The sequence below is a fragment of the Pongo abelii genome, chromosome 10 (genome assembly GCF_028885655.2).
Source record: "Pongo abelii isolate AG06213 chromosome 10, NHGRI_mPonAbe1-v2.0_pri, whole genome shotgun sequence".
Classification (NCBI taxonomy): Eukaryota; Metazoa; Chordata; class Mammalia; order Primates; family Hominidae; genus Pongo; species Pongo abelii.
In genome coordinates this window covers 94,436,840-94,457,776 of record NC_071995.2, presented here as the reverse complement: position 1 = coordinate 94,457,776, position 20,937 = coordinate 94,436,840, and the positions used below count along the sequence as shown (strand labels likewise).

The 20,937-nt window shown below is 37.9% G+C and overlaps 1 protein-coding gene across 4 annotated transcripts in view; it reads left to right on the top strand.

Annotated features, from left to right (window-relative positions):
• CCDC38 (coiled-coil domain containing 38) overlaps positions 1 to 20,937 on the top strand; it is a 66,225-nt gene that overhangs the window by 14,985 nt on the left and 30,303 nt on the right. For 2 of the 4 annotated variants that reach the window (XM_054527520.1, XM_002823608.4), the window contains 5 exons: positions 2,701 to 2,801; positions 4,383 to 4,548; positions 13,282 to 13,346; positions 19,413 to 19,576; positions 19,679 to 19,759. In XM_054527520.1, coding sequence (XP_054383495.1) covers positions 2,701 to 2,801; positions 4,383 to 4,548; positions 13,282 to 13,346; positions 19,413 to 19,576; positions 19,679 to 19,759 — 577 coding nt within the window. The remainder of the gene's footprint in view (positions 1 to 2,700; positions 2,802 to 4,382; positions 4,549 to 13,281; positions 13,347 to 19,412; positions 19,577 to 19,678; positions 19,760 to 20,937) is intronic. The other 2 variants (XM_054527522.1, XM_054527521.1) reach the window with 1 other exon arrangement.

The window sequence follows — 20,937 nt, the reverse complement described above, 5'->3', positions numbered from 1 at the left end:
ATCTCATCTCAAATTATAAACCCCACAGGTCAAAGGAGGGACCCATAATCCCCATGTGTTGAGGGAGGGAGGTGATTGGATCATGGGGGCATTTTCCCCCATGCTCTTGTGATAGTGAGTGAGATCTCACAAGATCTGATGGTTTTATACATGTTTGGAAGTTCCTCCTTCATGCTTCTCTCTCCTGCCGCCTTGTGAAGAAGGTGCTTGCTTCCCCTTAGCCTTCTACCATGATTGTAAGTTTCCCGAGGTCTTCCCACCTATGCAGAACTGTGAGTCAATTAAACCTCTTTCCTTTGTAAACTACCGAGTCTCAGAGAAGTCTTTATAGCAGTGTGAAAATAGACAATTACACTTGACCTTGACTATTGGTTTTGAAAGCCTACATTTCCATCCTGCCACATCCCAAGAGTTAGAAAGTAAGAAATAAAGAAATAAAGAGAGAGAGAAAGATTTTTTTTGTCATATCAAATATTATAAATAAAAACAGGAAGTCCATGCAGAAATTCAAGTGACTTTTCTTTTTCTTTCTTTTTTTTTTTTTTTTGAGATGGAGTTTCGCTCTTGTTGCCCAGGTTGGAGTGCAATGGCGTGATCTCGGCTCACCGCAACCTCCGCCTCCCAGGTTCAAGTGATTCTCCTGACTCAGCCTCCCAAGTAGCTGGGATTACAGGCATGTGCCACCACACCCAGCTAATTTTGTATTTTTAGTAGAGATGGGGTTTCTCCATGTTGGTCACGCTGGTCTCGAACTCCCGACCTCAGGTTATCCACCCACCTTGGCCTCCCAAAGTGCTGGGATTACAGGCGTGACCACCACGCCCGGCCCTCTTTTGCTTTTTTAATGGCCAGCCTTCATTTTTTATTAAGTGTACAAGTCCATGGTTTTTACTATATGCACACATATGTGCAACCATCACTACAGCCAATTTTAGAACATTTTCACTAATTCAAAAAGAAACCTGCACCCCTCAGCCATCAACCCCTAGGCCTCATCCACCCTCCAGCCCCAAGCAACCACTCATCTACTTTCTATCTCCATGAATATGCCTATTCTAATGGAATCATATAATGTGTGGTCCTTTGTTACTGGCTTCTTTTACTTGACATGTTTCCAATGTTCATCCATGTTGTAGCATATATTGTACTTCATTCCTTTCTCTGGGCAAATGAGAGTTCCTTGTATGGATATACTGCATTTTGTTTATCATTCGTCAGTTGATGGATATTGTATTAATCTGTTCTCATGCCGCTAATAAAGACATACCCAGGCTGGCTAATTTATAAATGAAAGAGATTTAATGGATTCGCAGTTCCACATGGTTGGGGAGGCCTCATAATTATGGTGGAAAGTGAAAGAGGAGGAAAGTCACATCTTATTTGGTGGCAGGCAAGAGAGTGTGTGCAGGGGAACTCCCCTTTATAAAATCATCAGATCTCATGAGACTTAATCACTATCACGAGAATAGCACAAGAAAGAACCCCTCAACACGATTCAATTACTTCCCATTGAGTCCCTCCCATGACCCATGGGAATTATAGGAGCTACAATTGAAGATGAGATTTGGGTGGGGACACAGCCAAACCATATCGGATATCTAGGTTGTCTCTATTTTTTGGCTATTAAAAATAACACTGCTCTAAATATTCACGTACAAGTTTTTGTGAGCCCCTATGCTTTCATTTCTCTTTGGTGTATCCTAGCAGTAGAATTTCTAGGTCATGTGGCAATTCTATGTTCAACTTTTTAAGGAACTACCAGATTGTTTTCCAAAGTGACTGCCCCACTTAAACATTCCTTCTAGGAGTGAATTTGGGTCCAATTTCTCCACGTGCTCTCCAGCACTTTTTATTATCTTTGACTTTCTTTTTTAAGACTCTCTAATCTGGGCAGAGGCTCTCCCTAAGGGTAGTGGCTGTATCTGTTGCTGTTGAAATGGTGTTGTAAGGGTAATGGTGGTATATGTATAATGGTGAGAAGAAACATAATAATATCTCAAAATTTTATCCTACTATTTTGGTAAAGACCTCCTTATTTTGTCAACTCATTCCTCATGAAGCAGTAAGAGCTATGTCAGTGCTGTGGGAAACAGACAGAGGAGCTGTGGCTCCTACCTAGGAGATGTGGAGGCAAGGCTGTCTGCATTCTACTGTTAAAGCAAACTAAATATGGCCTGAGAAGGACTCTCTACTTCTATATTTGAGTGCTTGTGAACAAACTGCAACCTAACTTAATAGATAGACAAAATTAAAACCCTAACGTAGAAGTATGCCCTGTAACAATAGCTGAATCTTGGCCTAATCCCAGCAGCGGTACTTCAACCACTCATACACTGCTGAGTGCTCAAACTGTGTTCAAATAAGGCAAATGCCGAGCTGTAACCAATCCAGCTGTTTCTGTACCTCACCTGAGATTTCTGTACTTCACTTCCCTTTTTTGTCTATAAATTTGTTCTAACCATGAGGCATCCCTGGAGTCTCTGACTCTGCTGTGATTCTGGGGGCTGCCTGATCCACAAATCGTTCATTACTCAATTTAACTCCTTTAAATTTAATTCGGCCAAAGTTTTTCTTTTAACACTACCTTCTCAGAGACCTCTGCATCCCATTCATTCTACCCTAGCTGGTGGGAGACTTACTATTCTGGTCAGCAGAGGAAGGATGACAGAATTCATTCATTCATTCTTTCTTTTTTAACAGGTAAAGTAAAAGATGGCTCAACCAAAGAGGAGAGGCCTTATAAGATCTTTTTCAGAGATCTCTTTCTTTTCAAAGAAAATGAAATGGCAGCAAAGGAAATGGTAAATTTTAATTAAAATCACAACCCCAATTAATGTTAGAATCATATCCACTTATCTATTGCTCTTATGAACTTTGCTGGGCTAAGACATGGAGTCAGCTAGACACAGACGGTGTGTGCCCCACACCATGATGGGGAGACAGTGTGAACACAAACGACAGAGAAACATCCAGCTGACAGTAGGCAGCACGAAGATCGCCACCTAATGGAGGAAGAGAGATACACCACTGCAGTCCAGTAGGACAAGTATGGTACACTGTCCTTCATTGATTCCAACACACGCATCTCCACATTTTTTACATTTCTGAAATTGGTATCTAGCTTACATAGATGGGATGTCATACATCACTGGCCATGCGTAAAATAATAGCACATCTTAAAATAAGTGGCATCTCAGAGTGGAGGAAATACAGTAGCAGAGGTGTGCCAAGGAAATATAGAGAAAGGGGTGTTCATCTTTGTTGATGAGAAGATAGAAAAAAGGCTGTTAGTGGTGAGGAGATAAAAGGAGGTGGGTCTTCAAGAATCAGATATGGATAAGACAATGTATATGTATGTGCTGGGGAAGGAAGAAGGGATGAAAGTGTAGGAGAGGGTGTTGTTTTCAAATTATGTGGTATGAAGCTAGATCAATGATAAGGCTAATTTTCCCACTGTGCCTTGCAGAGTTAATCTCACCACTGGTGTGGTCATCACACCTACATCGCCTGGTTCACATTTCAGTAGATTTACTTACTTTCTTTCTTTCCAGAGGTAAAAGTTGATTACAGGACTTTGTCTACCCTAATTAAGATAAGGAAATTATCTAGAAATGCTCAACAACAGATTCATCTGTATGTGATGGTTCCTCAGCATGTATTGTATGGTTTTGTGGAACATACTTAAAATTAAATTGAGAGAAGATGAATGAAATCACAAGCCTAATTTTTAAATATCTACTGGGGAGATCCCTTTCCTCTCAAGTTTTTAATTCCACAGAACCAACCCTTAGAATTTCCTTTTTTTTTTTTTTGACAGTCTTGCTCTGTTACCTAGGCTGGTGTGCAGTGGTGTGATCTCGGCTCACTGCCACCTTTATCCCTGGGTTCAAGTGATACTCGTGCCTCAGCCTCCTGAGTAGCTGTGACTACCACCACACCCGGCTAATTTTTGTATTTTTAGTAGAGAAGGGTTTCTCCATCTTGGTCAGGCTGGGAAAGAACTCTTGAACTCCTCACCTCAGGTAATCTGCCTGCCTTGGACTCCCAAAGCGCCGGGATTACAGACATGAGCCACTGCACCCAGCCCGGAATTTCCAAATTTTAACTGCATTTTGAGCAAGACTAAATTGTGAAAATGAAGCTGAGAGGACATTTTCCAGTCTTGTATTTGTGATGTACATATTTAATAAAAGTTAAATGATCTCAGCTTCATATGAGAAGGAAATTAAAACAACACACATTCCTTCAAAGAGAAGAACCTGGGGTTGCTTTTTTAATGTTAAGATTTTTGTTGCAAATGTTATTTTTATATATGATCACTAATTTTAAGATAACATACTTTGGTATATTAAAAATTCTTTTCAACTTTACCACTTGGGTAGGAAAAATTTATGAACCATAACATGAAAGTCTACCAGAAAACTACTTTTTCATCCAGAATGAAGAGTCATTCATACCTGAGCCAACTAGCTTTCTACCCTAAAAGGAGTGGTAGGTCATTTGAAAAGTTTGGGCCAGGTCCTGCTCCGATTCCTAGATTAATAGAAGGTGAGTCTAAATTACTCTTTAAGAACATCGTTTTGAATATTTACTATTAATGTCAGGTTTGGGAGCTTTGTTGGAGGGTGATTAAAACAGACAATATGCTCTCTTATAATGGTAAGGGAGTCTTAGTAAATGGGGATTGAGAGTTAGGAGAAATTCTATGTTAAATAAGAAAACATACTTTTCCAAAATTACTGTTACTCATTTTCATAACTGTCCTCCCAGGAGGACAGTTACTGCCAAAAGAATATAGTATTAAAGTTTGCAAAAGTGGATAAAATGTAAAGGTAATAGCTCTGGCCATTCATACTCAGTTCTAGATGTCAAACTTAGAAAGTTTCTAAAGATAAAAAAGCCTTGATATCCAAGCCATAGAATTCATGCATCCAAAATAAGGAAGCTAATAAAATTAAATGAGCTTACCTGATGTTGCAAATACCTAATCTGGTTTTAGTGACCTTTGGAAGCAACATATTAAAATACTATAAGATGATAATTACTACTCAACAAAAGAAGGCAATCTGATTATCAAAAATGTCATGGGTATATCCTACGTCTCAAACCAAGTAGTGCCTACAGATGAGATAGAAAGTACTTTGAAGTTAATGAAAATAAAGTAATTAATGCTAGGATGATGGAGTCTAAAATCTTCCCCCAAAATGAATGTTTTCCAAATTTTTAAATTGAAAAGTTTAAAATAAGAAGGGAAAGAAGGAAGGAAGGAAGGAAGGAAGAAAGGAAGGAAGGCAGGCAGGCAAGAAGGAAGGGAGAGAAGGGCGTACATCATGCTGTGATAACTTAAAAAAAATTTTCTCTGGACCCCAAAGCCCATGCACTTTCTCAAACTATAAAAAAATTTTTCAGAGAACAAACAAACCACTTAGGGAAGGGCTTTGGATTCAATAATGAATGCAGGAAAAGGAAGCCATGTTAACTTATTCAGAAGAGCTTCCAAGTGCATATATAATTGTAGGTAAAAGCAGCAAATGATAGGCAGCAAGGTGATGCCAGGGACAGTGCCACAAGTTCTAGGGGATATCTACATTCAATCATATGCCTCATAGTTTGCCTCCATAGAGTGGTAAACCTTAGGTCATCAAGAGCATTTACAATTACATGTGATATGTTTTAGAAAGAGTTCTACACCAAGTGGCTGGTTTAAAAAACCCAGGACACTCCAGCAGTTCTTAAATAAGTCAGAAGTATGGCTTTGCAGATGACCCCATTCGACAGCATTGCTATTTAACAGAGAAATTCCCGGTCTCTTAAAAGTAGGTGTCTTGGATGAATTTTGGGTACAAAGGAAAAACAAAGTAAATGGCGTAGGGTCAACTCTTCAAAAGAAAACAGTAAAATTGTTTGGCATTATCCAAGGCAATTTGGGCTCTGTCAGCAATGGAAACCAGGTTGTCAGTTTCTGTCAATTGCACAGATAAGCAATTTGGACATTTTAACTTAAAATATAGAAGTCACCCTCAGACTGTATTTCCAATCAGGAGCTGATTTGAGTGAAACCCTTACTCCTCAACCTTGCACCCCCTGCCTGAATCCTGATTGAAAACAAACGTACATGAAAGCAAAATGAGCAAGCAACCACACACTGGGAGTTTAGGTGACTTTAATTTTTTGTGTATGCAGTAAGTGGCAAACTGCTCGGTGCCCATCAAAGAAATCACATGTACAACTAAGTGTCAGAGACAGATCAGTTCGCCTACATGAGAGAAGTGCCATTTCCATCTTCGCACAGCTAGCAATCTGACTCTGGTTTTGCTCTCAAAGCGCAACACCTGGGATAGTTGCAGGACTCTCTGTTGCAGTATTCTACGTCCTCAGATCTCTCAAACTGGTCTTTACATCCCCAGAAAGTGGTGGAGGTGCCCTCAGGTCTAGGAATGTTAGTGCTTTGGGTAGGGCTTTATTATTCATGGCCTCTTGTTTCAAAGATCTGCCTGATAGCTAGAATAGCCAAAATGGGAAACTCACTATAACGAGTCTACTTAGAGTTGAACAATAAAATTCTATCAACTCAGCCAGAGAGTACCATGTCAAAGTAGGCTGAAATGGGGAATATGGCTCTAAGATTTAGTAAGTTGACAGCACAGGATTTTTTTGGATATTGAAGTTTATTTTCAATTTGGCTGACCCATCAGAAGTGATCAAATGAAAGCTACAGTGAGCACTTCCATTATTTTCTTCTATTAAAAATGTTTGAGTAAATTGAACCTGAATCTAATCAAATAAATATGAGGATTGAAGACCATGTTAGATAGCACCATGAGGATACAATATGTCACATCCATTATATGGGAAATTCTACAGAGAAATTGACCTCGTTTCTTGAACAAATGAATGGCTTGGGGAAAAAAAGTGTGTGTAGGGTATAGGGTGTGAGGCGTGGGGGTGGCTATTATAGATTTAAAAGAGACTTAGGATCCTTACCATAAAATATTTAGATTTTAATTTTTAAAATTCCAAAAAGGTATTTTTAAGACAACTGGGAAGATTTGAATGCAGACTGTGTGTAAAATGACACTAAGAAATAGTTCATTTTGTTAGGGGTGATGCTGGTTTTATGGTTATGATTTAAAAATTTTTATCTGCTAGAGTTACATATTAAAGTATTTATGGTTGAAATGATACAAAGGCTTGAATTTGCTTTGAAATACTCCAGTGATGGAGACACTAAGGAGGGTGGCAATAAATGAGACAAGATTGGTAAAATGTTGATAATGTTGAAGTAGGTGACAGGTACACAGGGGAACATTATAAGGCTCTTTACTTTTATGAATGTCAGTGATTCCCATAATATAAAGTATTTTTGTTTTGTTTTGTTTTGTTTTTGAGACAGAGTCTTGCTCTGTCACCTAGGCTGGAGTGCAGTGGCGCAGTCTTGGCTTACTGCAAAATCTGTCTCCAAGGTTTAAGCAATTCTTGTTTCCCAGCCTCCGAGTAGCTGGGACTACAAGTGCATGCCACTATACCTGGCTAATTTTTTGTATTTTTAGTAGAGACGAGGTTTTGCCATGTTGGCCAGGGTGGTCTCGAACTCCTGCCCTCAAGTAATCCACCTGCCTCGGTCTCCCAAAGAGCTGGGATTACAGGCATGGGCCACCACTCCCAGTCTAAAGTTTTAAAATCTATTAAAAAGACAGCTGTGTGATAAATGCTGACTAATTTCGTATGTATTTTATTTAATCCTGAACAAAACATTGTGAAATATTTTTGCCTTCTCTTTGCATCTGATGAAAGTGGCTCACAGAGTCTGTCACTTATTCGAAGTCTCTCAGTGGGTGCAGAATTCAAGCCAAGGCCTGTCTGACTCCAAAGCTTGCTTTTTGTTACCTCCCAATTAACATTTATTAATGATTATAATAATCATTGTTGCCATTATTAACCTTGAGAAATTAAGTAATTACTCATCCCAATTGTATTGTTTAAATAATAGCCAGTAACAATTATTAAGAAGTTACTATGTGTTTTTGTAATATATTGCATCATTTTCCTCTCACAACACCATTACAAAGTAAAGTAGTGTATCTACCCGGGCTTACTTATGCTTTGGTAATAAACCACTTCTAAATTTCTGCAGCTTCCAATAACAGAGGTTTAATTATCCTTCACTTTCCAGTGTGGGTGCTTTTCACTGGGTCTTCCGCTGAGAGAACAGTTCCTGTCTAGGATGTTGCTGGAGTTATAGCAAAGGGAGAAAGGAGAGAAAGAGGTAGTGGTTCTTGAAGCTTCTTCCTGGAGGCAACATAAATCCCATCTGATCCCATTCCCTGGGCTGAATCTGTCAATAGGCAAGCTTGACATCAACTTAGTGGGGAAAGAGAATCCTCTCACAGAGAGGGGCAGCAAATATTTGGGAACAATAACATAATCTGCCACAGGCAATATCCTCATTTCACAAATGAGGAAGCTGAGGCATGGAGAGAGGGTAATTTGCTCATATTCCCACAGCTAGTAAGAGGTGAAGGTCAAAAGTGACCCAGGACTGTGGGCCTCCTAGGCAGCACAGGCTCACAGGTTACTTGGAAATATTGTTTCCTTTCTATTTCTATTTGCATTTTTTTTTTTTTTTGCTTTTATTGTTAACTTTTGAGACAGGGTCTCACTTTGTCACCCAGGCTGGAATGCAGTGGTGTGATCATGACTCACTACAGCCTCGACCTCCTGGCTCAAGCGATCCTCCCACCTCAGCCTCCCCTCCCAAGTAGCTGGGACTACAGGCACACACGACCACGCCTGGCTAATTTTTGTATATTTTTGTAGAGACAAGGCTTCACCATGTTGTCCAGGTTGGTCTCAAACTCCTGCGCTGAAGCGATCCACCTAACTCAGCCTCCCAAAGTGTTGGGATTACAGTCATGAGCCGCTGCTGCTGGCCCTGCTTTTATTACTATTTTTAATTGACCCCATAATAATCATACATATTGATGGGGTACGGTGTGATGTTTCAATACATGTATACAATGTGCCATAATCAAATCGGAGTAATGAGCATATTCATCACCTCAAACATTTATCATTTATTTGTGATGGGAACATTCAAAATCCATTCTTCTAGCTATTTGAAAATATGTAACAAACTATTGCTAACTGTAGTCACCTTACAGAGCTACAGCACACTCGAACTTATTCCTGCTGTCTAGCTGTACTTGTGTGTCTGTTAATCAACCTCTTCCTATCCCCCCACCCCCATCCTTCCCTGCTTCTAGTGACCACTATTCTACTCTCTACTTCTATGAGGTCAACTTTTTTAGCTTCCACGTAGGGATGAATATTTCAATTCTTAAATTTTAGATTCAGGGGATACATGTGCAGGTTTGTTACGAGGGTATGTTGAATGATGCTGAGCTTTGGGCTTCTATTGATTGCATCACCAAAATAGTGAACATGGTACCCAATAGGAAGTTTTTCAACCTTGCTCACCTCCCTCCCTCCTTGCTTTAGGAGGCCTCAGTGTCTATTATTCCCATCTTTATGTCCATGTGTTCTCAATGTTTAGCTCCCACTTACAAGTGACAACATGCAGTATTTGCTTTTCTGTTTCTGTGTTAATTCACTTAGGAGAATGACTTCCAGCTCTATCCATGTTGCTGCAAAGGACATTATTTTATTCTTTTTATGGCTGCATAGTATTCCATGGTATACATGCACCACATTTTCTTTAGCCAGTCCACTGTTGATGGGCACCTAGGTTGAGTCTCTGTATTTGCTATGGTTAACATTGCTGTGATGAACATACAAGTGCTTGTGTCTTTTCGATAGAACATTTTATTTTTTGGGGGTAGGTACCCAGTAATGGGATTGCTGGGTTGGATGATAGTTCTATTTTTAGTTCTTTGAAAAACCTCCAAACTGCTTTCCACATGGGGCTGAATTAACAGTGTATTCCCATCAACAGTGTATAAGCATTCCATTTTTCTCTGCAACCTAGTCATCTGTTATTTTTTGACTTTTTAATAATAGCCATTCTGACTGGTGTGAGATGGCATCTCATTGTGATTTTGATCTGCATTTCTCTGATGATTGGCAATGTTGGGCATTCTTTCCAGTTTATCGGATGTCACTTGTATGTCTTCTTTTGCCTACTTTTTAATGTGCTTTTTTTCTTGTTAATTTGTTTAAGTTTCTTATAGATTCTGGATATTAGGACTTTGTCTTCGACAAAGGTTGCAAATATACATAGCTTGCAAATATTTTCTCCTATGCTATAGGTTGTCTGTTTAGTCTGTTGATAGTTTCTTTTGCTGCGCAGAAGCTCTTTAGTTAAATTAGGTGTGAATTGCCAATTTTTATTTTTGTTGCATTTGGTTTTGAGAACTTTTCCTAGGCCAATGTCCAGAAGAGTATGTCCCAGATTTTCTTTTGGGATTTCTTTTTATAGTTGGAGGTCTTACATTTAAGTCTTGAATCCCTCTTGAGTTAATTTTTGTATATGGTAAGAGGAAGGGATCTAGTTTCATTCTTCTGCATATGGCTAGCCAGTTTTCCCTGCACCATTTATTGAAAAGAGGATCCTCTCCCCATTGTTTATTTTTGTCAACTTTGTTGACAAGCAGTTGGTTGTAGGTGTGCAGCTTTATTTCTCGGTTTTCTATTTTGTTCCATTGGTCTGTCTATTTTTGTACCAGTACCATGCTATTTTTGTTACTGTAGCCTTGTAGTATAGTTTGAAATCAGGTAATATGATGAGTCCAACTTCGTTCTTTTTGCTTAGGATTGCTTTGGCTACTTGGGCTCTATTTTGGCTTCATGTAATTTTTATTTTATTTTTATGAATTATTTATTCATTTAGAGACAGTGTCTTACTCTGTCCCCCAGGCTGAAGTGCAGTGGCATGATCATAGCTCACTGTAACCTTGAACTTCTAAACTCAAGCAATACTCCTGGCTTAGTCCTGTGAGAGGCTAGGACTATAGGCATGCACAACCATGCTCAGCCAATTTTTTAATTTTTTTGTAAAGATGGGTTTCTTGCTGTGTTGCTCAGTCTGGTCTTGAACTCCTGGCCTCAAGCAATCCTCCCACCTTGGCCTTTCCGAGTTTTGGGATTACAGGCATGAGCTACCATGCCCAGCCTGAATTTTAGAATAGTTTTCTTCTAATTCTGTGAAAAGTGACATTGGTAGTTTGATAGGAATAGCATTGAATCTGTAAATTGCTTTGGTAAGTGTGGACATTTTTAATGACATTGATTGTTCCAATCCATGAGCCTGGAATGTTTTTCAATTTGTTTGTGTCATCTATGAATTCTTTCAGCAGTGTTTTGTAATTCTCATTGTAGAGTTCTTACACCTCTTTGGTTACAAATATTTGTAGGTATTTGTGTGTGTGTGTGTGTGTGTGTGTGTAACGTAAATGGGATTGCATTCTTGATTTGGCTCTCAGCTCAAATGTTATTGATGTATACAAATGCTATTGATTTCTGTGCATTGATTTTGTATCCTGAAACTTTGCTGAAGTTGTTTGTCAGATCTAAGACTCTTTTGGTGGAGTCCTTAGGGTTTTTCAGGTATCGAACCATATGCTTTTGTTTCTTTCTCTTGCTAGATTGCCCTGGTTAAGACTTCCAGTATTATGTTGACTAGGAATGCTGAGGGTGGAAATCCTTGTCTTGTTCCAGTTCTTAGGGGAAATGCTTCTAACTTTTACCTGTTCCGTATGATGTTGGCTGTGAGTTTGTCATAGATGGCTGTTATTATTTTGAGGTATGTTCCTTTGATGCCTAGTTTGTTGAGTGTTTTTATCATAAGGGGATGTTGGATTTCATTGAATGCTTTTTCTGTGTCTATCGAGATGATCCTATGGTTTTTGGGTTTAATTCTGTTTATGTGGTGAATCACATTTACTGATTTGTGTATATTGAATCAACCTTGTATTCTAGGAATAAAGCCCACTTGATCGTGGTGAATTAACTTTTTGATATGTTGTTGGATTCAGTTTGCTAGTGTTTTTTTGAGGATTTTCATGTCTATGTTCATCAAGGATATTGGTCTGTAGTTTTCTTTTTTGTTGTGTCTTTGCCAGATTTTGATATCAGGATGATACCAAATTCATAGGCTGAGTTAGGGAGGAATCCCTTCTCTTAGATTTTTTGTAATAACTTCAGTAGGATTGGTACTAGCCCTTTTTTGTACCTCTGGTAGGATTCGGCTGTGAATCCATCTGGTCCAGGGCTTTATTTGGTTTGGTAGGTTTTTTATTACTGATTCAATTTCAGAACTCATTATTAGTCTGTTCAGGGTTATAATTTCTTCCTGATTCAATCTTGGGAGATTGTGTGTTTCCAGGAATTTAAATATTTCCTTTAGATTTTCCAGTTTGTTTTCATAGAGGTGTTCATAATAGTCTCTGTGGATCTTTTGTATTTCTGTGGGATTGGCTATAATGTTACCTTTGTCATTTCTGAGTGTGCTTATTTGGATCTTCTCTCTTTTTTCTTTGTTAATCTAGCTAGTGGTCTGTCAATCTTGTTTTTCTTTCAAAGAACCAACTTTTTGTTTCATTGATTCTTTGTATGGTTTTATTTTTTTGTCTCGATTTCATTTAGTTCTGCTCTGATTTTAGTTATTTCTTTTCTTCTGCTAGCTATAGTTACATCTTTATCAAGAGATTTTATTTTATGCCACATTCTGTTGGTTTTTATGAAGCAAACATTATTGAAATGTAGCATATGTATAAATTTCCAGAATGAAAAAAGCTTGAAAGGAAACATTTGGTATTTTCTATTGCTAGATGGTAAAACTAGTTGTCATCTTTTCCTTTCCTGACGTAAGTTTGGTTTATGAGCCCAAAAAGATTTTGCTTAAGAGCTTTGGTTTTATGTGTACATTGGCCAAACATTAAGATTTAAAATAGTTTAGTCTTACTTGGTACAGCAGAAGCTTAGGTTAGCTGTGTGATCTTGGATAAGAATTTTGACAGCTCTACACTTCAGGACCTCACAGACAGGATGGGGATAGTGGTAAGTACCTTATTCAGGTTGTTGTTAGGATTACATGATGTGCTTAAAGTGGCTAATGAAGTTTCTGGAATATGATGGACATAAAATAAATTGTAATTACTATTACTAAATTAGTTTGAGTGGCTAGGAAAAGGTTTATTTGAAGATATAGTATTTTTAAAAGATCACATACATACTGTAGAATAATTTAATTATATGGCTTTTATTTTATACAGCATTTTTAAGGATGATGAGCTGAACTTAAGTCTATTTCAACTTTCTTCACAGGTTCAGATACAAAAAGGACTGTCCATGAATTTATTAATGACCAGAGAGACAGGTTTCTGCTCGAGGTAGTAAAAATAACTTTTCTCCCCTAGCCAAATGGAAGACTTCTTGCATAGTGTTTTCAAATATTTACCTTGACATTTTGCTTGTCTATTACATGTCCCAAATCTATTGGTTGAACAGGTTGGTTTTTTCATGTGTTCATTAATTTGAAAAATACTTACTAAGAGTTTACTATGTGCCAAGCAGTAAACAAAGCAAAGACCTGCCTCTCAAAGGATTTACATTCTAATATCCCAGACAAGGTTTTATACTTCCTGGAACCTATCAGAAAAATTATTCTAGAAAATGTCTGGTTCTAGTTTGCCCCTTTTTCTCCAATTATCTCTCCTATGACCAGGATAGCGCCTGAGATGCCCTATTTAATGCAGCTTCTCCTGATGCTTTGGCTGAATATGGTGGGAATCCAAGCACTCTGGAAATTCACACAATTCTAGAATCCCTCCAGCTTCCTTGATACCTATTCATGTCAGAACAGTGTGCCAGGTCCCTTGTGGAGTCTTTTATAAAAAATAATAGAGGCTTTTTTTCCTGCCATCAAAAACTTTAACTAGAAGCCAGGTGTATAACTGAAAACATGATTATTTACTATGTCTATATGCATATTCATTTGCCATAGATAAAGCAGAGATGCCAAGCACTTAATGGGAAAATAATTACAAAATGAAAGAATTGAACATTTTTATACCTTTATTGTCAAGTATCTAATAATCTAAAGATGTTAATGTGTCTCAATTAAATTCTTTGATGCTAATGAGTAAATAACAATGTACTTGACTTTTCCTAATTTCACATCACATATTTTGGGGCATAAATTTATTTAGTTAGTACTTCCATATGCTGCCAGCTACAATCAACATAAAATATCTCGCTTAAAGTAACTGATAAAGTTATAAATAGAACCTGATGGCTTTGTTTGTTAAAAAGCATTTCCTGGGTATGAGTTTGATATTTATTATAAAGTCCTACTGACATAACTGATGTCCTAGGTAGTTTAAGGTGGTGCTTGACAGATACACTAGGATTTCAGGACATTTATATTAAATATACCTCATTTCCTTTCTTTACTGTATCCCTCCCTCCCTCAACCAGTTTGGTGAAGTGTCCACTTATCAAAAAGACTTGTACAGTCTACCCTCTGTATCCACAGGATCAGCATCTGAGAATTTAACAAACTGCAGATCAAAACTATTCAGGAAAAATGATAAAAAATAACAAAATAATATAAATTTTGAAAAATTACAAAGTATAACAACTATTTATATAGCATTTACATTGGTATTAGGTACTATAATTAATCTAGAGATTATTTAAAGTATATGGGAGAATGTACATGGTTATATGCAAATACTATTCCATTTTACATAAGCGACTTGAGCATCCACAAAGTTTGGTGTCCTTGGGGATCCTGGAGCCAATCTCCTGTTGATGCCAAGGAACAACTATTTGTAGTAAAAAATCTGGCCTTGTCCAGAAAGAGTCTGGCCTTTGCTCTCGACTTCTGGGTGGTAATCTATATCATACTTAATAAGGGTGTCTTTCTTTAATATAGAACTGGTCATATCTGACAGTCTTAGGGTGGAGGCTGTCCATCCCAGAAATATTAACAATGGGACTTTCAGGTGGGGCTTTGGGTCACACTCAGAGGGTCTGGAGACTGGAGACAGATCAACCACATGGTCAATCAATTAATCATGCCTAGTTAATGAAGCCCCAGTGAAAACTCTAGACACTGAAGCTCATTTGTGCTTCCCTTGTTGACAATATTCTCTGTGCGTCGTCACATGTAGATGCAGGGAGGATAACACCTCCTAGTTCCATGGGGAGGGAACACTGGAAGCTTTGCATTTAGAACTCACTCAGGCTCTGCCTTATGGGTCTCTTCCTTTGGATGATTTCAATGCATATTCTTTCCTTTTAATAAACTATACCCATGAGTATAATAGCTTTCAGTGAGTTCGTGAGTCCTTCCAGCAAGTTATCAAAACTGACAGTATTTGGGGGAACCCCTCAAACTTGCGGTCAGTGTCAGAAGTGAGAGCAGTCTTGGGGACTATGATACGAAATTTTCAATTTGGCTAACTCTGGGTAACTTGTAATAGTCTTCAAAAACTGAAGTGGCTTCATGGCATCTTTTTTTTTTTATTTATAGCAGAGTTGGGACATGAAATACCCATTTAAAAATTATTAACATTGACATATTATGAATTTAATATTATAAACACTTTATGCCAATAAATTTGACAACTTAGATGAAATAGATTCCTTGAAAGATGCAAACTACCAAAGCCTACCCAAGAAGAAAGAAATAAATGGAATAGCTTTATGTCTCTTAAAGAAATTGAACTTACAGGTAAAAAACTTCTCACAAAGAAAAACCCAGATTTATTGGTTAATTCTGCCAAATATTTAAAGAAGAAATAAATTTAATTTTATACACACTGTTCCAAAAAAATGAGTAAGAAGAGGGAATACTTCACAACTCATGCTGTGAAGCCAGCATTACCCTCATATCAAAACTAGATAAAATGATTAGAAGACAAGAAAGCTAAAGACCAAGATCTCTCGTGAGCATATATGCAAACATTCTGAACAAAATGTAACAAACCAAATCCAATAATACATACAAAGATAATACATTATGACAAATTAGGGTTTAATCTAAGAATACAAAAGTAATTTAACATTTAAAAATAAATCAATGTAATACACATTAACAAATTAAAAATGAAAACCCATATGATTATCCCAATTGATGCAGAAAAACCACTCAACAATATCCAAAATGCATTCTTGATAGAGACTCTCAGCAAAGTAGGAACAGAAGAGAAGTTCCTCAACTTTATAAAAGGACATCTAGTAGAAACTTATCACTAACATTACATATCTAATGGTAAAAGACTGAATGCTTTCCCCCTAAGATTAGGAACAAGGCAAGGCTTTCCACTGCACCACTTCTTTTTGTCAGTGTTCTGGAGGTCCTAGCTAGTGCAATAAGACAAGAAAAAGAAATGAAAGACATTTAGATTGGAAATGAAGAATTAAAGCTGTCTTTATTTACAGACAACGTGATCCTCTCTGCAGAAAATCTGAAGAAATCTATTTTAAAACTACTGTAACCTATGAGTTTAGCAAGGTTGTAGCAAGGTCAATTTACAGAAATCAATTGTATTTTTATAAACTTGTAATGAAGAATTAAGAAATTAAAATTTAAAAAGCAATGCCATGTCCAACAGCATCAAAATATGAAATACTTCTAGATATGTTTGTAAAATATGTACAATAGATGTACACTGAAAACTACAAGACATTGCAGCGAAAAATTAAAGCCCTAAATAAATGGAGAGTGATACCATGTTCATTGATCCAAAGACTCAATATTGCTGAGATGCCAAATCTTTCCAGATTGGTTTATAGATTAAATAATTTATTTAATCTATAAATACAATCTCAATACAAATCCCAGGAGTCTTTCTTGTAGAAATTGAAAGGCTGATTCTAAATTTTATATGGAAATGCAAAGGACCTAGTTTCAAGAGCTATGAAGGATCTAAAATGCTATCCTACTTGCAAGCTAAGAAGTTAGTCTGCTACAGTTTCATAGTTTCAATAGAAGACACCAGACTCCTGGGTCGGAAATAAAGAATAGTTTCTTACTTATAGCCATTCCACTCCTGGGAATTTATCTACGAAAAATAAAAGCATATGTGCTCATAGCAACCTTATTTGAAGTAGCCCAACATAGGAAACAAGCCAAATGTCCATGAACAGGTAAATGGGTAACCAAACTGGGGTATGTCAACATAACTGATTACTACTCAGCAATAAAAAGGAATTAGTTATGGGTATTCTACCAACATGGATGACTCTTAAAATAGTTGTACTAAGTTTATAAATCCAGACAGAAAAATAGTTCATACTATAATTTCACTAGATAAAATTCTAGAAAATGCAAGCTCATCTATAGTGACAGAAGACAGGTCAGTAATTGCCTGGGAAAGGAGTTGGGGAGGAGGAAAGAAGGGATGGATTACAAAGGGCTTGAATAGACTTTTTGAGGTGATGAATATGTTCATTATTTTGATTGTGGTGATGATTTCCCAAGTATATACATATGTCAAAACTTAACAGATTGTATGCTTGAAAAATGTGGAGTTTATTGGATAATTATACCTCAATTAAGCTAGAAAAAAATTATGAAAATGATTCTACACTTACTCATCTTTTCTAATTATTATTTTTCCCTCTCTGCTGGATTATTGCCACCAACATACAAACATCCTATTATTTACCCCATCTTTTAAAACAACCCCACCCCAAAAACCCTCTTTAGATATCAATTTGGCTAACTCTGGGTAACTTGTAATAGTTTTCAAAAACTGAAATGGTTTCATGGCATCTTTATTTTTTTATTTATAGCAGAGTTGGGACCCTCTTTAGATATCACATTACATACCATCTTCTGTCCCAATTTTCTGCTCCCCTTTATAGCAAAATTTTTCAAAAGCATTATGCTTATTTCCTGCCTCCACTTCTTCTCTCCCTATTCTCTCCTAAATCCACTTCCATCAGGTTTTTATCCTTATCATTCACCAAAACGACTTTTGTCAAAGTTACCAGAGACTTCTCTGTTGCTAAATCAAATTGTCGCAGTATTCCTTTTATTTAACACTTGGCCTTTCAGCAGCAATTGGCCCATTCACTCCTTTCTTGAAATACTTTCTTCTGTTGGTTTCTGGGAGCCACTCTCTCAGCTCTTCCACCTCGCTGGCTGCTGCTGCTTCTCAGTTTTACGTGCTTGTTCCTCCTCTTCTCCCTGATCTTCAAGTGTTGGAATGTCCAGGGCCCATTCCTTACCCTTTGCTCTGTCTACCCTCCTTCAGGCTCATGTCTTCGAATTCCACCTCCATATTAACTTCCAAGTTTATTTCTCTAGCTTGATCTTCTTGCCTGAACTCCAGGCTCACAGATGCAACTGTAATTCTTAACATTTCCCATCGAGATGTTCAATAGGCATTTCAGACTTCACGTTTCCTAAACTCCACCCCTAATATACTCTTTCCTACCCTTACAAGTCTGTATCTCATACCATAGTCCCTGTCTCACTAAATAGCAATTCCATTTTTCCACTTGCTTAGACAAAAATATTGGGGTTATCCCTGACTCCATTTTACAATCCACATCCAAACAGATCTCCAAATAGGTCTGGGTATGGTGGCTCATGCCTGTAATCCCAGCACTTTGGGAGGAGGCCAAGGCAGGTGGATTGCTTGAGCTCAGGAGTTTGAGACCAGCCTGGCTGACATGGCAAAAACCATCTCTACTAAAAATACAAAAATTAGCCGGGCATGGTGGTGTGCACCTATATAGTCCCAGCTACTTGAGTGGCTGAGGTGGGAAGATGGCTTGAGCCTGGGTGGTCGAGGCTGCAGTGAGCCAAGATTACCCCACTGCACTCCAGCCTGGGTGACAGAGCAAGACCTTGTTTCAAAAACAAAACAAAACAAAAATCACCACACGGACTCTTATATTCTGTACTAAAAAAATAGAAGGAACTAGAAGGCAGATGTCAAAGTTGTGTTTGGGGATCTAAACAGGCCTCTTTGATTACAGTTAGATGTGGTACCCTTAGGCTGGCTCCCAGGAATGCACCATTGGCATGGCAGAGTTGAAACTGCTTTCTCCCATGGTCTTCCTATTGGTGGAGAAGCTGGTAGCTTTTGTGACTGCAGACAGCCCAGTTTCCCAATTCCCAGAAAGTACTGGAGGGTAATACACTGTAGGTAATACCAGATGCACCTGCTCTTTGGAGGAATATGCAGCTATATTTTATTTGTAGGGCAGAGCCCTTTTGGAACAACACTGACCCTCTTCATAGAAGTAAGAGAGGGAAATTAGTCTCCCCTCTAATTATCCCCGAAAATAAAACTCCTTCAAGAAATAAAGTCCATTGCTCCAAGATTTAGGCATACTATTATTTCTAATACAAATGTTCACTTGCTGTGTATAAGACTGTTGAAATTACTAAATGTGGAATCATGTTTTTACACCTCTGTCTTCAATACCCCTAGTATGCTTTGTCAACCAAAAGAAACACAATCAAAAAGTTTGAAAAAGACATAGCAATGAGGGAACGGCAACTTAAAAAAGCTGAGAAAAAGCTCCAAGATGATGCACTGGCCTTTGAGGAGTTCCTTCGAGAAAATGACCAGAGATCTGTAGATGCTCTGAAAATGTTAGTTTTATCACTCTGGCCAAATCCCTCCCACCTCTTTTGTTTGTTTGTTTGTTTGTTTGTTTCTAAGAAGCAAATTAACAGATCTTCATTGCTTTTCAGGGCAGCACAGGAAACGATAAACAAACTCCAAATGACAGCAGAGCTGAAGAAAGCAAGCATGGAGGTACAAGCAGTGAAAAGGTGAGGGTGGGCACAATCTTCTCGTGGCCAAATTTCCACGACCCATTAAAACCTATTCATGCCAGGTAAGACCTAATAATCCTGATCATCCTTATCAGTTGATGATGTCATAAGTATGAACGAATTTTGAAAAATAAGTAACCTGTCCATCAAGATTTGTTCCTGCCTGGGTATCAGGACAGTATGTGGCTTCTGGTTGGAAAGTCTCTCTAACTTGTAGATACAGAAGCAAAGAAATTAGATGAAGCAAAACAATTAGGAATAAACAATAAATTATTGTCTAAGTGCCCTTCTTCATTCATTCATTTTTTTCTTTTTATATTTTTAGTTTAGTCTGGTTGCACTTTTGCATTCATTCTGAGACATTTTTTCCCCCACATTTTAACATCTCTGAAATTGGGACTCATTCTACAATCATCTTACAGTCATCATGGGCACTATTTTTTATATTTACACTTACATAGTAGAAACTAGTATTGCTATTAAAAACTAAGATCTGCTGGGCACACTGCTTGCCTCTCAGCTCCTTTGGAAGCTGAGGCGGGAGGATCGCTTGAGCCCAGGAGTTCGAGTGAAATCTTAGCAACACGATGGGACCCCAACTCTAGTAAAAATAAATAAAAATTAAAAACTAAGATCTATAAAGAGAAAAAAGTATTGGAGCAGGAGTTGGGATAAAATTGTACCACCTGCCACTCTTTTTCAAACTTGGATGTTTCCTTCTATGGTCAAGGAAACTCACTTGAACTAATTTTTTTTTTTTTTTTTTTTTTTTTTTTGAGAGGGAGTTTCACTTTTGTTGCCCAAGCTGGAGTGCAATGGTATGATCTCGGCTCACTGAAACCTCCACCTCCTAGGTTCAAGCGATTCTCCTGCCTCAGCCTCTTGAGTAGCTGGGATTACAGGTGCCCACCACCACGCTTGGCTCATTTTTTGTATTTTTGGTAGAAATGGGGTTTCACCACCTTAGCCAAGCTAGTCTCGAACTCCTGACCTCAGATGATCCACCCACCTCGGCCTCCCAAAGCGCTGGGATTACAGGCGTGAGCCACCGCGCCCGGCCTAACTAATTTTAAGTAGCTAAAGAAGCTTCCTCCTGTCATCATTTTTGGACAGTAATTTCATGATTCAGAAGACACTATAGTGTTGGTATCAGGTCAACGCTAAAACTTACTTTT